This window comes from Camelus dromedarius, chromosome 18 (assembly GCF_036321535.1).
Source record: "Camelus dromedarius isolate mCamDro1 chromosome 18, mCamDro1.pat, whole genome shotgun sequence".
Lineage (NCBI taxonomy): Eukaryota > Metazoa > Chordata > Mammalia > Artiodactyla > Camelidae > Camelus > Camelus dromedarius.
In genome coordinates this window covers 28,658,544-28,674,526 of record NC_087453.1, presented here as the reverse complement: position 1 = coordinate 28,674,526, position 15,983 = coordinate 28,658,544, and the positions used below count along the sequence as shown (strand labels likewise).

At 46.4% G+C, this 15,983-nt stretch overlaps 1 protein-coding gene across 2 annotated transcripts; it reads right to left on the bottom strand.

Annotated features, from left to right (window-relative positions):
* Nucleotides 1-2,077: 2,077 nt before the first annotated feature.
* Nucleotides 2,078-15,438, bottom strand: LAMP5 (lysosomal associated membrane protein family member 5). Of its 2 annotated transcripts, none has more exons than XM_064496849.1 (6): nt 14,764-15,438; nt 14,006-14,178; nt 13,497-13,628; nt 13,269-13,377; nt 11,738-11,926; nt 2,078-2,958 (listed from the first exon to the last, which is right to left on the bottom strand). In XM_064496849.1, the coding sequence occupies exons 1-6, from the start codon at nt 14,825-14,827 to the stop codon at nt 2,780-2,782; spliced, it is 846 nt and encodes a 281-aa protein (XP_064352919.1). In that variant the 5' UTR covers nt 14,828-15,438; the 3' UTR covers nt 2,078-2,779. The 2 variants fall into 2 exon arrangements, with proteins under 2 accessions (XP_064352919.1, XP_010992705.1); XM_010994403.3 differs by having other exon boundaries at nt 13,269-13,374.
* Nucleotides 15,439-15,983: the final 545 nt, after the last annotated feature.

Here is a 15,983-nt window from a genome sequence, read left to right as displayed (position 1 = left end):
GGCTTGGCCAAGTCTTTGTTAATGGAAAGATTGGACAATTGGAGACTGGTTGTAGTTTAGAGGAATTTCTGGGGCTGGAAAACAGTCTCCCTGCCCCCTGCGGCAGCTTCACTGGGAGTTCTTTCTGGAGAATGGGGGAACCCTGCAAAGACCCAAGCTCAGAATTGAAATCAAACTTCCCCTCCCCCAAAAGAAATATGCTCATGGCTCATCCAGCCTGGCTTTTCCGGCAGGCAGACCAGCAACCAGGCACAGCATCCTTTTGTGCCTGGAGGCGTTTGTCTTTAAAACTCCAGTGGAAAAGAAAAATGACAGTTAAAGGGGTAATTGAGCATCTGTGGTTTATCTCTTTGTTTTCTTTCCCAAGTCGAGTCTGAGCTCCGGAAGCAATGCAGATAGATGAGCCACCCCTCAGCTTGTTCCTGTCGCAGGAACCTCCGTGAAATGCTGGACAATAGCAGTGAACATGAAGGGAGCCCAGGGCTGCCCTGTCCACCTAGAGGCCCCTGTCCCTGCCCTCGTCAGGAGGCTCCCTTTGATTCTGCTTAGTTGAAGATTAAAAAAGGGCTGAGAAAAATAAGGCTAAGCGCATAGAAAGTAGGCTGATCTTGAGACCTAATTTTAGGACATGTAGATAAAGGTGCATTGATTAATACTAATAATAATAGTCATAGTAATATGGCTTTTTATACCTACTACATATTGTAGATGGGAAAAAAAAATCACTCTTAATTCTGAGAACTAAGAAATTTGAATTCTTGGAAGAGCTAATTTTTCAGCTTAGACAGGGGTGTGGCCATGAGAAAACATCTTGAAAAGCACCAGAGTAATTTTTTTTTTCTATTTAGAATGATCTGCATACGTGTATGTGTGTTTTCTTGTCATTTATCCCCCTATGGACTCCCAGTTGTCAAGTTTATGACTGTACACCCAGCACTGAGCCTGCACTCAGTAGGTGCTCAAAAACTGAATGAATGAATGACAATTCCAAAACTAATACTGAGTTCTATGTTTTGTGAAAGTAAATTGTTTTTCAAAACTTTACTTTTGTAAAAGTAAATTAAATTAAGTAAACATGAAGTTTTCCAAAGTATAACTCAGGAAAGTTTAAATTTTTTTTTTCTGAAGAGGTTCCAGAAAGCAAGAGTAAGTCATTGATATATCGAAGTGTCCATTTCTCCCCAGATCCTTTGATGGTTCCAGGTAAATAGGAAGTTTCTTACAGATACATGAGATGCTAAAAGGGAAAGGGCTTGTCAAGTTTGGGGCCTGGGGATAAGCTGATCACAGATGGTGGAAGGGTGGAGGAAACGTTGGTGGGGGTGAGGGGTGTCCACCGGCACCAAAGGTATCTCCTGTTCCTTGTGCAGCATGCAACTTTTATGAGGAATCAGGGCTTGATCCTCACTGGTACCAGGCAGACACTGAAAAGAGATCATGCAAGGAAAAACTGAGGTTGACAAAGCAGCAAACAAACAGAAAATAGGAGAGCAACAGGAGGGGTACTTATCAAGATTTGCTGGGACAATGAACTTCTAAGGATGTGCTACTGTCAACAGTTAAAGGCTTGGGGAAATAATTCATGAGCTGCCTCTCACATGGTGGTGATTTTATGAGGGTGGAGGGATTCCCACCCTAACACCAGAGAAAAGGATTTCCCATAGCTGCCCTCAGATCTTCGAAAAAATGAATATTTAGAAAGTGAGTGAAATTCAAACTATGTACATTTTTCTAGGAAATGTTAGCAAATTACATTTTATTTCAAATAAAACTCAACCTAAGCGACCATGTTCAGTCCAGCTTTTTAATCCAAAATGTCAAACTCAAGACCAAGAAGCATTAGAATCTACACTAGACCAATTGTTCAAGAAGTCCATTATTAACAGTACTTACATTTGCCAAAATAAATCCATAATTTTTCACCTGGAAAAGCCAACTTCCCCTCATTGCTACCTACTCGTCTTTGCTTTTCCCCCTGCAGGAATGAAAAGCCCACCTTCACCAGCCCCCTCTCGCTTCTGGATGCCACAGAAACCATTTTAGTTTTGTTTTCTTGTTTCAAGAAAGCAGCCAAACGTTAGACAGTACTGTGTTTTAATTCATTTTGAAAAACAAATTCACATGGATTGCTTCTTCAGGTCCCCTTAGTCAGACCTGACGCACTATGAAGTCCAAACAACTCTGCATAGTTATATTAAACAGGTTCTTGTGCTGCGAAGTCACTGGATGCAGGGAGCAGTGAAACATTCCCAAGACAATGACCAGACATGCGGAACGCCAGCCAGAAGCACAGGTCACTTTCAGGGGTCTTGCTGCAGGGAGCGTCAGGCTGTGTTTTGTGTGCATTGACAACAGTATAGGGTAAGCCATCTGTTTTCAAGGGATCAAAGCATCCAATGTTCCTCTTGAACCTTAAGAGCTATCTTTCCAAAAGAACTGTGGTTCCACTCCCTAAACTTTAGACCCAAATACGCCTCTGAGTTGTATGTGTTGCTCCTTGGAGAGTCAAAGCCAAGCCACCATGAGCATAAAGCTGGCTGACCTCTCCCTCCCAATCCCCAGCAGAGAGAGAACAACTGCTCTTCACCCCATGAACCCAAAAGAATCCCCCCATCCCGGGGTTTAAGCATGGATGCAGGCCAAGCAAGACTTGAATACCCAGGCCTGTTTGGTTGTAGCTATTTTGGTATATCCCGTGTACAAGGTGGAAAGTGCTTTTGTTTCTCTATCTGATCCAGCCAGGGGGAGAGGGGCTTGGGGGCTGCCTGTCTGATGGCCCCTAGCCCATGTGCTTATATTGGGATCGGTCCCTAGGGACCTGGACCTGGTTGGCAGTCATTTTGTGGTGGATGTGGTAAATCACCAGCGTTACCACAATGACGAAGCCCAAGATGAGCCCCAAAATCAGAGGCAAGGTTTCCTCCAACTGCTCCCGCTCGTCCACTGGGCATTTATGCTCTGAAACGGGAAAGAAGAAGAAAAGCAATGAGGTCCTGTCAAAATATTCTGAACCATAAGTCCCGACAACAAAAAGAAAGGCAGCTAGAGATGAAAAGATTTCTCAAGGAAACTTTAGGGAAATATTTTTTCAGAAATAGCATTTCTCAACCAACTTGAAGACCTCACCCCTTAATATTTCTGCATACTGTGCAATAAAAACATACCAATTAAATAGGACAACATTCAGTTACTGAATTCCTGGAGGATGTCAATAAAATATCCAAATGATTTATTTAAATATTCAGTTTGGACATGAGACACAACCACCACCATTTTAATTGTTGATTTAATTTTTTGAACTTCTTACTGATGTCTAATGTATATAGACAGAATCACAGATAAATACACAGCTTTCAGAAAGTCTGAAAATTCCAAGTGTTGACAATGATTTGGCACAATTGGAATGCTTATCTACCATTGGTGGGAAATGGCACAACCACTTTGTGAAACTGTTTAGCAGTTTCTAATAAAGGCAAATATGCCTTAGAACTTACCTAACAATCCAGAATTCCGTTCCTAGGTATTTACCCAAAAATAATGCAAAAATATGGACACAAAAAGACTTGAACATAAATGTTCATAGAAGCTTTATTCATAATAGCTTGTGGCCCGATATACCCATTTCCTGGGGAAGAGACTTATTGTCATCTGGTGCACCAGGGACAATTATGGGCCCAGAACTCCAAAGACAGAAGGTTGGTTTTCTCCCGTGATACACCGTTGCCTCTATGAAGAGAACAGTGAGTAGAAGTGGGGTCTCTTGAATTTGACACATTGCAAAATGACTATAACTCAATAAAAAAATGTTTAAAAAACAAACAAAAAAACGAAACCATCATCTGAGAACTGAGATCTGAATATAATAAAATTTGGCTTTACCATTTAAAAAAAAAAAAAGAAGTGGGGTCTCTTGGCATAGAGATTTTGTTAACAACCAATGGTTTTCTCCTCACCACAACACACCGACACCTGTGTAATGTTAACGTAGACTGTGGCGTTTGCTCAGTTTCCGTGTGCCACTGCAAACTCATCGCTGGATATTCCTAACAAATCCTGTTCAATCACACCTGAGTTTATGTTAATGAGATGAGTTTAGGAAAGCCCTTAGGTCACCTAAGGTTGGGGGCTGGTTGGCAGGGGAAACAACCAGCCCCCATTAGATTAAAGGGTTGGAACTTTTAGCCTTCCCTCCTGATTTCCTGGGAGGGAAGAGGAGCTGAAGATTGGGTTCAGTCTCCAATGGCCAATGATCTAATCAATCATGTCTGTAAAACCCCAAAAGGACAGGGTTCGGAGAGCTTCCAGTCGGGAACACATGGAGATTTGGGGAAAATGGTGCCTGGAGGGATCATGGAAGCCCTGCGCTCTTTCCCCACACCTTGCCCTGTGTGTCTCTTCCATCTGGCTGTTCCTGAGTTATTTCATTTTATAACAAGCCAGTAGTCTAGTGAGTAGAATGTTATTCTCTGAGTTCCATGAGCGGCTTTAGTAAATTAATCAAACCCAAGGAGGAGGTGGGGACCTCCAATCCATAAGCAGGTCTGTCAGAAGAACAGGTGGTATCCTGGGTGTTTGGCACCTGAAGTGGGGACAGAGGGCAGTCTTGAAGAACTGAGCCCTTCACCTGTGGGGTCTGATGGCAGCTCCAGGTAGATGGTGTCAGAACTGAGTTGACTTGTAGGCCACCCAGCTGGTGTTAGAGAATTGCATGGTGGTTGGTGAAAACACTCACACTTCAGAATTGGTGTCAGAATCAAAGTACCAAAAGTATTATCCTTAAATGGATAATAACACTGGTGTAGTTATGGGGAATATATCATATATCCTCGAATGAAGATGGAGGTGAAAAGCATGATGTATTTTGGCAAAAAAAAATGTGGTTGAAATACTATTATGGTTTATTTCTTTAAAAATTGCTTTTTGTTGCCTTAGGGGAAAACATGAACTAACAATATGAGAGGAAAGGGAATATAAAGTGAGTATTAAACTATGGACCGGTCAAAGTTAATCACGGAAAAATAAGGGGATGTCAAAAATTATCCTGAAAAATACTGAATCCGCGTCCCCACCCACCTGCATTCATTAAGTGGTCACATAAAGGGGAATTGCTGAGCCCTCCTTCCCTCTCCACCATTCCAAAATCCACAAAGCTCTGGAAATCACAAGTACTTTGTATCGTTCCTTTGGCAGCAAAAGCTGGCTTCAACTAACGTCAGGACACCCCTGAGTGTCATTTCTCCTCCTCAGCACAAAGATGCACGTGTTTCCCCGCAGGAAACAGATACATTCATATGTTTGATTTCACGGGGCTGCCCTGACTCTCCTGGGTCTCATATAATGTATGGATGATGCGATGCATTCTCTTCTGAAAGTCCAAAATATTCTGACCTCCGAAAAAACATCTAGCCCCAAGGGTATTAGATAAGAGATTGTGAACCCATAAAAGAAGGATACACATTCCCCTCTCAGACTTAAATCAATGTTTTTCACCCTGCCTTTGACCCACAGGAAAAACTATATTTTACATTACAGCCCTGAACCTATGTAGACACACATCACCAAAACCAAAGTTTTATAGAGCAGTAGTTATCCTTACTTTGTGCCTCTAATAATTTATCCTCTTTTCTATTCTCTTTCATTTAAAATCGTGCTGGTCATGACCCGCTAAAGCAGAGGTTATAATCTTTTTAGTGTCCACTTGATGAAATTATCGCCCCTTCTCAGAATAATGCTTATAAATGCGTAAGAATGAAATCCATAAGATGACAAGTGAAATAGACTACACTGAAATGCAGCTCTTAAATAATTCAGCTATTTTTAAATAATCCGGGAGACAATTGCATACGTACTTCTTTATTAGTGCACAAGGATGTGGGCTGGGATGGCAAAGTAGTGAGACGCGTCATTGTTACTTTGCAAGAGCTGCACAAACACGTGGGAGGAAAGCATCTATGGTTTCTGTTGGTGACAAAGACACAGGTATGACTAATACCACTGTGGGTTATTACCTTTATTTATAATCCAAGGAAATGTTAGATATTAATTAGAAATTAGTGAAGATAAGGGCGTGAATTTTTCCCACTGAAATTTACAGACCCTCCTGAATTCTATCCACAGAACTGTGGACCCCAGGGTTAATATCCTGTGCAGTAAACTGATTACACAACCCACAGATTGCAAAACAAGGATTGCTGACTGTGACCTCTGCCTGGGAAAAGAGCACCCCTAGGCTTAGCCCCGCTCAGCATCTGGCTCCGGGTGCTCAGAGACCCCTAATTCCTCATCTACATCCACAGCCTTGGGGCCCCTCATGCCTCTGCCAGGGCCGGACTTACGGCTCTAGAGAACTCAAAACAGAGACCCAGGGTAGACGGTCCATGACTGGAAAAAACAACAACCAGCCCAGTCACTGGAAAGAACCAGAAGAAAACAGATCAGTCAAAAGAGGTGTAACTGTCCACTGCCGCCTGCCAACTCAGGTCCCCTCAACCATCAGCCTGGTGTCCGCACAGAAGTCCTGATTCATCTCAGGTTCTGTTTTCTAGGCGTGTGTTTAATTTTGTTTTGTTTGATGACTACAGCATTTTAAAGTTGCATTTAATCCCTGAGGCAAACAAACTGTGAGGACTCTGTATTGTCCCTAAACGAACAGCACTGAGATGGGTAACAGGCCAGGAGTCAAGCCGACAGCTGTTGCTGTGAAGGAGGGCAAGACTTTTGCTGGCTGTGCTTCCCTCTGCTGTCTGACAGGGCAGCTAGAAAGAGGGGTTTGCCCTTCTTCCCACATTTCCTTTGGCTGACTCTGGACTCCTGTAACCTCAGTAAAAGATGTTTTGTGTACTCAGAAGCTGTTACGATGAGCGGGTTTTGGAGATCTTTGGCTGGAGATAAGCAGATACTGTCACCAAGACGTAAACATAAAAATAAATAAGATAATAAAAGCATGGTTCATTGATGTCACTGCATGCCAGGAACACAGCGAGCATAAGGGAGAGTTATATAAACTCTTTCCCACTAGCCTGTAAGCTCCACCAGGGCAGACACAGACAGTATCTTGTCCCCTCTGCATTCAACATTCCCACACATTCCAGTGGGTTCTGACTACAAGGCAGGTTAGACGCCCGTCCCAGAGAGTCAACGTCCGTGGCAGATGGGAGTTGGTGGGATAACTCGGAGGTGGGTGCCAGCCCTGCGAGCCCCAGGGGCCCACAGTGGTAACCTGCTCACTTACACACCTCTACTAGCTGCCTTGTCTTCCCAGCCCACTTCCCCACCCCTAACAGTGCTTTCTAGAACCACCTCCTAAATAAACTACTTACACACTCAAAGAGGATCTGCTTCTTGCAGAATCAGACCTAAAACACCGTGTTCCAGGACCGAATTCCACAGCTGGCCAGCTCCACGGCCCTGCACGGGGCCCCCGTATTCCAACCCTCTCTACAGTCCTCTGTGGTGTTAATAACAGGAGCCTCCCCCTCTGCATGCTTCCCCAGGAGGCCCTGAGGAGCAACCACCCAGCTGACCCTATTCCTGGCTGGGAGGTGCCAAGCAAACCACACGTCTCCGCTGCGCTCTGGACCAGCGTTGGCAAACCCGTCTCTGGTTTGCAGCATGGCAGCCAGCCTTGGGGCGCTCCGCTGGGAGTAGTGTACACTCATTTCCACTAAATCACAGGTAGTTTTTCCCATGGATCTGGGTAAAATACTGATCAGGTGGGGTCTCCCCATCACGCTGTTAGAAACAATGAATAAAAGCTCCCAAATTCAGGGCACCCAACGACCTTTCTGAAGGCGCCTCCTGCAGTCACGTGTTTGTTACAGTTGCTCAGAGGGAGCAGCTGATGTTAACAGCACTGCACCTGCTACCCAAAGACAAGTTCCCATCCAGCCCTGGCAGCCACCAGGAGTGCAGCCTCGGCCGGTATCCCACTTCCCCCAGCCTCAGCGTCACCACTGTAAACGCGGATCTCAGGACCTCCTTCGCGGGTTTCTTTGTTTCCCTCCTCCTTGAGAATTAAGAAGGGCTGGGTCTATACATGGTGATTTGAATGCCTCCTAAACCTGAGTCTCTAACAAAGGGGCACAGAGACACTTTCGTGTTCTATTATCTTTCTTCTGTCCTGACCCATGAAGTTGCCTTTAATTCAAGCCTTTCAAATACTCAGGTAGATTTGTTCCCTCCCAGTGATGCATCCCCCATCCCATCACAGTCAGAAGTCTTCAGGGGCCACAAAGGGACCCACGACAAGGAGTGAATTATGGAAGGACAATTACCCAACACCAGCTGTGAAACCGTGGGCTGCCTTGAACTACAGGTGAGTTTTGCCACATCAAGTGTATTTGTTATAGAAACAAGCCAGCCCCTATTGGCCCCTTGGTGGTTTATATTTTAACTGCAAGCTGAGACCCATTAGCTCAAAAGCCTTCCTGGGCCAAACTCAAATTTTTACACATCTAGTTACTTTAAAAACAGACCAAACACATTTTTAGCCATTTAGAGCCTGCCTGCTTTGCGTACAATGATGCTCTTGATAAGATAAATACCCAGCTTCTGCTGCCCTCAGAGCTCTTTTACCCAGAGACCTAGACTGTTAGCTCCCTCTTGACACCCCTCTCCCTGACAAGAAATCCCCTGCCCTCCTCTCCTTCTAGATAGCAGTCCCCAGCATGCTGTAAGCCTCCCTGTGGACAGTCGCATGCTATGAGAGGCTTTTCTCACCCAACCCTGTCCAAGCGCCACCCAGTGAGGCTTGTGTGTTACCACTGCCTTGCATGCTCCTATCATTTTCTTAGATCAGCTCAAAACTCCCTCAGCCTTCCCCCCATCCCTGCACAGTTTGCCATGGACCAGCAGCATCACCAGGGAGCTTGCTAGAAATGGAGCTTCTTGGGCTCTGCCCCCAGACCGAATGAACCAGACTCTGTGTTAACACGATCACCACTGTTGTGCACAGTGAAGCTAGAGATATGCTAAGCTAAGCGATTTTGGCCAGGGATCAGGGTAGTAGCCAAGCTCAATGCACTAAAGGGATTTGCGTGATCAAGACGTCATCCCCAACCAGGCTGCTCTCAGGCCCTATGAGTGTCCACTCACCCATTTCACTGACCCTTCCTTGCTTTTCTCAGAATCTATGAAGGAGACATGTAGGAGACTGCAGACCACTAGGCATGACCCCCTTATACTGGGAAGAGGCTCTTCATGGGAAACCCTTCTGCTGTAGGTCCTGCACACACATGACGGAGCACAAGTACACAGCCCTGCAGCGGGTGTGCAGACATATAACCGGATGCCCCCCACGCAGGCGTGCACCATCCACACCCACACACACATCAGCAACACATCTAGAGCCTCCTTCTATTCTAGTGGTGGGGACCTAGTGCCAGGTCCCCAAAAGGCACTCCAAAAGGGCTCTTTCAGATTGCACCAAATCAAATTAAACCATCTCCTACAAAACACCCTGGGGGCAGGGGCTGAGAGGCACAGACAAGAGAAGCCAGGAACAAAAGGAGTCCTGCCACACAAAGGCACATCACATCGATCCAGTGAGTGATTCTGAATGAGGTTCCTCCCAAGAGCTGAATGGCTTGAGCCCCAGGGCACCACAGAGGAGGGGACATCCTAATTATTACTCAGAAAAGCCTGGGTAAGACAAGTGCAATTTGCTTGTGCTTTACACATCTGCATTCAGAAAATTATGTGTGCTTGCAAACTCTGCAAGTCGACCCATCTAGGCTCTGGACGTGGAGGAAAACTGCTGTTTATACAAAAGACGTCATAAAGTCCACCCCAAGAGCATCATGGATTTTTAGGAAAATAGCTCAGCTCCTTATTCAGTCTTCATTTACTCTTATTTTGTACACAGTTCTAACGCCGATGAGATGTAAGTTCTCCGTTCACAAATGACTGTAAGCAACAACTTAGAAATAACCCAGAGCAGGTTAGGGTGAAGTTGTGGTAAGGATCTAGTAAAAGCTGTCATTACAGCACCAGTAATGCCAAGAAGTGAAGACGCCGGCCAGTGAAAAACAAAGTGATTAGCAACTATAGAAAATACCCATATAAACTCAAAAGTATCTATGGTAAGTTCCCTGGGGACAGATATTACATGATCTAGTATTTTCATAATGAATTCCCGTTCAGCAGTAGTCCTAAGTCCAGTGACTTTGAATTATATGTAATGGTTTCAGTTTAAGAAAGATACTGTTGGATTTTATAAATACTTTCCTAATCCAACAGTTTTTTTGTTTTTTAGTGTCCGGATCTTGACATTTAGTTTAGTTTCAATTTTGTAGAAAATACGTGGAAATGGACTAGCTTCCATATTGCCACATTACAGGTAAGTGTGACACGGCTTTACTAGACTGATTCAGTTCTGATGTGCCTGGCACTGAAGCATCTGGAAGTATCCATATTAATTGAGTCCACAGTTTCAGAATATCAGTTCAACAAAGTTAGCAGGGTATCTGCGATGTGCCAAGCACTGGATTAGGTGCTAAAAATACAAAGATGAATAAGAAGCAGCTCATTCCGTCCAGGGCAGTTTAACGCAGGAATTCCCACGTGCCTTCTGGACAATCATGGGGGGAGAAATGCTGTTCAGTATACTTTGAGTGCGAGGGGCATCTTATGAAGGCTGGACTCCTTGGGGATGATTGAATGACGTGTGTGTGATCCAGATGGGGATTCCCTAATATCCTACACATTCAAATGGTCATATTTACCTGGGATCTCTAGCCCAAAGGCAGGTACCCATCAAGCAATCAGAATCTCTCCCCATTTCTTAACCATAGGAATGAACAAGAATATTAAGCTGTCTTTAACAACCTCCTCCAGACAAAAGAGAATGAGAAAACAAATGAGCTGAAGGAGTCGCTTACCCTACCCTTGCCCAGTGTAAATTGTTGCTAGATCTGGACAAACTGCAGAAGGTGGGCTCCCCTCCCACCCTACCTCTGCTGGGATGCAGAGAAACCAAGAGGATGCGGGCACCCTGAACCTGCCCCCACTGCATCCTGCCTGGTCCCCTTTCAGGGCTCCCACAGACTGACAAGAAGCCCTTCCTTCACGCCCCAGAGGGAGTGGATCCGGGACCCTTGCCTCCCTGGAGCTTCGTGTGTGTCCTTCCCCACAAAGGTAAGTGCTGGATAGAAGCAGGACTTCATGACTCACACACACACACACACACACACAGACCTATTGCATTCAAAACCTTAGACTCACAGTGGAAATGGAAATGGTGGGAAACCTAGAGCTGGAAATGTCTAGAGAACATGGAGAAGCTGAGGCCCACAGAAGCAGAGGCCCTTTTCCAATCCAGGGCTCTCTAGTTAACTGCTTGGGATTGTTAGCTGACTTTCCCTTGGGAAACTTGCATCAAAATTGTATATGTTCTCCCAAGTGACTTTCTTGTCTTTCTCCCTATCAAGTTCCTCCTTTGGCAAAGGAGGGGAGGAAGGGAAAGATAAAGAAATAAGGAGAAAAAAGGATAGAAGGGAAAGAAAGAAAGAAAGAGGAAAAGAAGGAAGTGAAGAACAAGAGAGAGGGGAAAAGAAGCAGCCATTGAAGGAAGTTGATACGGCTCAGTTTGCTGCATTTAGTCTTTGTACAGAGGGAGGCAGCACCACGATATTGTAGAGAAAATCCCAGTGGCACCCTGGCAGTTCCCCTTCCACGTCCCTCCTGAGCTCAGTCTTTCCACCTTCCTCCCCCATCTCCTCTTGCCTCTCCACCTGCCTACCTTCACTGAAGACAAAATCAGAGATGATGTCAAAGGGCTGGATGTGGACTGCAGACAGGATCATGGTGATGGTCTTCTGCGAATCGCTGGAGGCCAGTGAAATGGTCTGCTGGGCTTGACACTCGTAGGACTTCCCAGCTGGGGTGACCAAGGCAGAGAGGTGATGCGAGTTGGCTGTGTGCTTCCCAGCTGCAGGGAAGGCCCAAAGCAATAGTTAGGCCCCTCTCGCTGGCAGAACCCTCCTCATGTGCTGGATAGCTGGCTCTCAGCTCCAGACTCCCCTCCAATCCTCTGTGTTGTCTTGCCCAGCTGGGGCTCTGCCGATGACATCAGAGGGGTGAATGCACCCATTCTTTCATGAGCAGGGAGTCTCCTTAAGTATTAATTTGGAATTTGTTTTTGGAAGAGGAGAGGGATACCTAAAACCTAACCCTTTTAACTATATAAAACCTAACAACAGAGATTCCAAAGACACAGAAAGAACAGGGACTTGATTTTCCACATCTCACACTGGCCTGCAAAAAAATAAAGCATCTTCCTCAGCAAAGCATGACTGCTGTTAGTGCTCTGGGCAGACACCCTTGCACACAAACTTAACCGTTGGAGGCCTCCCCCAACCTCTGTTCTCCTTTTCTGAGTTAGGGGTTTTGTTTGGTTTTGTTTTTTTTTTTCGGTCTAATTTAACTGTGGGAAATGTTTGCATATGGATTTTGGTGAAGAGATGCCCTTTTTACTGTGATGAAGAGGGAAGGATCACATATGTATTCTTGTAGACGTTCAATAAAAATCTTTTCACTATTCAGGTGCCCAGAGCATGGAAAGTTTCATTATGAGTAGATCATACAATTTACAAAATAAATGCATTAATTTAAATGTGGTCTTTGATGGCCCCTGCAGATGCCAGCACTAACTGGAGCTTGCCACGATATTTTGGGGGGGTTCTGGGTGTTCCTCTTGCCACCATATTTTTGGGGGTTCTGGGTGAGTTGTTGGAGTGATGGGCAGGAAAGGTTAATAAATTAGGAAATGTTCAGAATCCACTCCGGGGTGGCTGCAGTGGTGAGGCCTCCTGCCAAGGGCCAAAAGAGCTGAAGGCCATGAAATTCTGACCGAAAAGGAAAGTCATAAGGCCCCTTTGAAGTTTAAGCACGAAAGGAAAATAAGGGGGTGCAAAAGACAATAAAAAATGCAGCCTTGCCCTTCTTCGTGCGCCTTTAAAGGACAAGTGGTAAGAAGGTCATCCTGCAGCAGCCACCGGAAGACAGGCCCTCAAGAGACATCTCACCCAGGATCAGGCGATGGGTGACGGCTGGGTTCCTTGCGCGTCTGCAAGTCCAGAGCACCAGCGGTTCCACAGCGCTCCGGCTTCCTCCGCCTTGGAGAGCAAGACTAGGGCGGACTTGGCCAGGGAGTGCAAGGCCGGATCCGTTTCCAAAACCCTGGAGGAATTTAGCCTGCAAGCCTGCGATCGCCTGCCCTCTGTGTCTGAGTTCCCCAGGCTCCCTCCCCAGCCGCGCTATCCTCTACTCACCGTCCACTGCGTCTTTAAAATGGGTCTTCTCCGAGGAGTCGTAGACAAACTGGACCTTGCTCAGCCTCCACATCGCCTCGGGTCCCTTGGACATGTTGTGACTTTCCTGCTGAGCGGGGGAAGAGCGTTAACCGCCCCCGCGAATCTGGGAGGGGAAACCCTAGGGCAGCCCCTGTGCCCAACCCTCCCGGAGTCTGACTCCCTCTCTGCGCGCCCCGCCGCAGTTACCTTTACAAACAGCATTTTGAGTGCATACGCGCGATCCACCCAGAACACCTGCAGCTCCGACTCGTTGTGGCCACAGCGACCCTTCACCTCAGCTCCCCGGGTCAGTGAGATATCAGCTTGTTCCGTGAGCAGCTGGGAACACAGACGCCCCGCACCCCCTCAGCGCGCGGGCCGGAGTGCGAGCTGTAAAGGGCGGCGCGTCCAAACTCCGGATCGCACGCTTGGGCGCTCCTTTGCGCGCGCGCTCCCAGGTCCGGGAACATGCGGTTAGATGCTCTGCGTGCAGACCCGGCCGTTAGGGAAGCAGAGAAAGGGGCGGGGGAGAGGTTCTTTCCAAGCAGGCAGGGCGGGCAGAAGGCGTTATAAGCCTGAACCCCCATGCAGCATTCAGGAGCAGCCTGTAGGGCGCAGAGGGGAAGACGGGCGACCTAGGTCTTCAGGGCCTTAAGGGAGTGTGCCCTTCTCCCCTGGAGCCCTAGGAGCAAGCTGGGAGGGAAAAGGTTCCTTACATCGACAGAATTGCTGGCCCACACATTATAAGGGACAATAAATTTGGCTGCAAACTCTGCCATGAGACACGTCGTCCCATTTTCCCGCACCACAAATATATCTTTTTCAGGATTAGTCGAAAGGCCTGAAAGATTTTCCACTTCTTGTTCTCCCATGATTCCAGCCATTGTATCTGAAGAACAAACAAGCAAACAAAAAATTCTATCGGTTTGGGCCTCAGCGAGCCCTCTCGTCTTGGGCACAGGGGTGGAAAGATCGTGGTCTGAGGACTTTGGGGTGATAAATTTCCCTGCCGGCTGCTGTGCCCTCTGAGAGCCATTTCTCTAACCTAGCGTCGACAAATCCGACTTCGTTGCTGTTAATTTATAATCAAAATAAAACATTTAAAAATGTAAACCTTACTAATTTGTATTCAGATTGGCCCTTTTCTTAATCTTAGGCTCGTAAACCAAAGCTTTCTTGGCAATGCTCTGAGCCCTACGAAGCAGGACCCTACAGCATCTTGTCTGGGATTGCCATACAGGTGTGTGGCTCTCTGGGGAATTTCCTGCCACTGAGGGGAAGTCCCTCCGCTCCCCCACCCCCCACCCCCCACTCCCACAAAAAGGAAACACACACACACACACACACACACACACACACACACACACACACACACACAACGTTAGGGCCACATTTGACCTTAAACTTTACTATGCAGATTCGATTCTCTGCAAAGAGTGAACCCTGCCCTGGCGGTTGCCAAAACGCTACTCACAGAACAGCATCAGAAGAAATCGAAGTCTGTCCACGCTGAGAACGGTTCTTCCTCGGAGATCCATGATCTCGGAGCAGCGATTGAGGCCAGATGTGATGCTGCAGAGGCTGCCCGAGAGGGAATCCCTCAAAGTCGCCGCTGGAGTGAGCCGGGTGAGCGAGGGGCGGGGGCACCGAGAGGGAGGAGGGAGGGAGCGCGTGTGCAGTGTGCGCTGGCGGACTTGGTGTCGAGTACCGCACCGAACCGCGCAGGCTGAACGCGAGTCACCTCACTGCGGAGAACTGGCCCGCGCGGCGAGGGAGCTGTCCACGGCTGCAAGTGCTGAAAGGATTCGGTTGTGTTGCAGGAGTGATTGTGGCTTGGCTTGTGCAGAGGGCCAATGAGATTTGGGAGGGATAAAATTCTCCCTGAGTCTGTTTCCTGTGCTGCAATTGCATCTGCAAAGATGATTTTGTCCTGAGAAACTTAATAGCACCCTCAGACTTATTCAATATCCTTACCGGTACAGTTATTAAGTGGTGTAGGTATCACACCACTGGAGTCCCGGCTTTTGAAAAATGCATCTGGTTCCTGAAGGAAAACGGTGGAGCACAAATTGTTGCAGCTTGTGGGGAGGAGAAGTAGGCAGGGATAGAGGAGGCAAATGCTATGGCAACAGCTTCCTGCATTTGAAGACAACCCTTTCTCTCCCCTGCTCTCGATGAGCTCAGGGATTTAAAGTTAAATTGACGCCTCTTCAAAGGAAGCCATCAGTCATTGCAGTGTATCTATTCGGCTTATTTTCTGTGAGTTCTGTTCTCAGATTGCTTGAGGATTCTGAACTGTGGGGTCAACTACTCTCACTAATTACATTGTGACAAGAATGTAAGTGAGCCCAAAGTTGGTGGGGGTTCTCTAGGATCTCTTAGGACAGTATATAGTTATATAAACACACACACATTGGTATTAACTCCAAAGCCTCAGTGGGACAGAAAAACAAATACCACTGGGCTAATTCCTATATTTACGTTTTCAGCAGCTTGTTTAATTTTACATTTTTGCTCCATGAATCACAATACAGCTCTTTCAGCAATAGATATACTGTCCTTATTGACTGTAGTGATGTCCAGATATTTTATTTCCTAGAGGATATTTCATTATGTAAATAATCAGCAGTATAATGTCATAAAACAAACAATGTCATAATAAGCAAAAAAATTGCAAAGTATTTTTATGTGCAT

Excerpts from the sequence above, each read along its gene's own strand:
- LAMP5 (XM_064496849.1), bottom strand. The coding sequence starts at position 14,827 with ATGGATCTCCGAGGAAGAACCGTTCTCAGCGTGGACAGACTTCGATTT. Across the intron at positions 13,629-14,005 it reads GGGCCAGCAATTCTGTCGAT|CTGCTCACGGAACAAGCTGA; the intron begins GTAAGGAACCTT and ends CTGTGTTCCCAG. Across the intron at positions 11,927-13,268 it reads TTTTAAAGACGCAGTGGACG|CTGGGAAGCACACAGCCAAC; the intron begins GTGAGTAGAGGA and ends CCTTCCCTGCAG.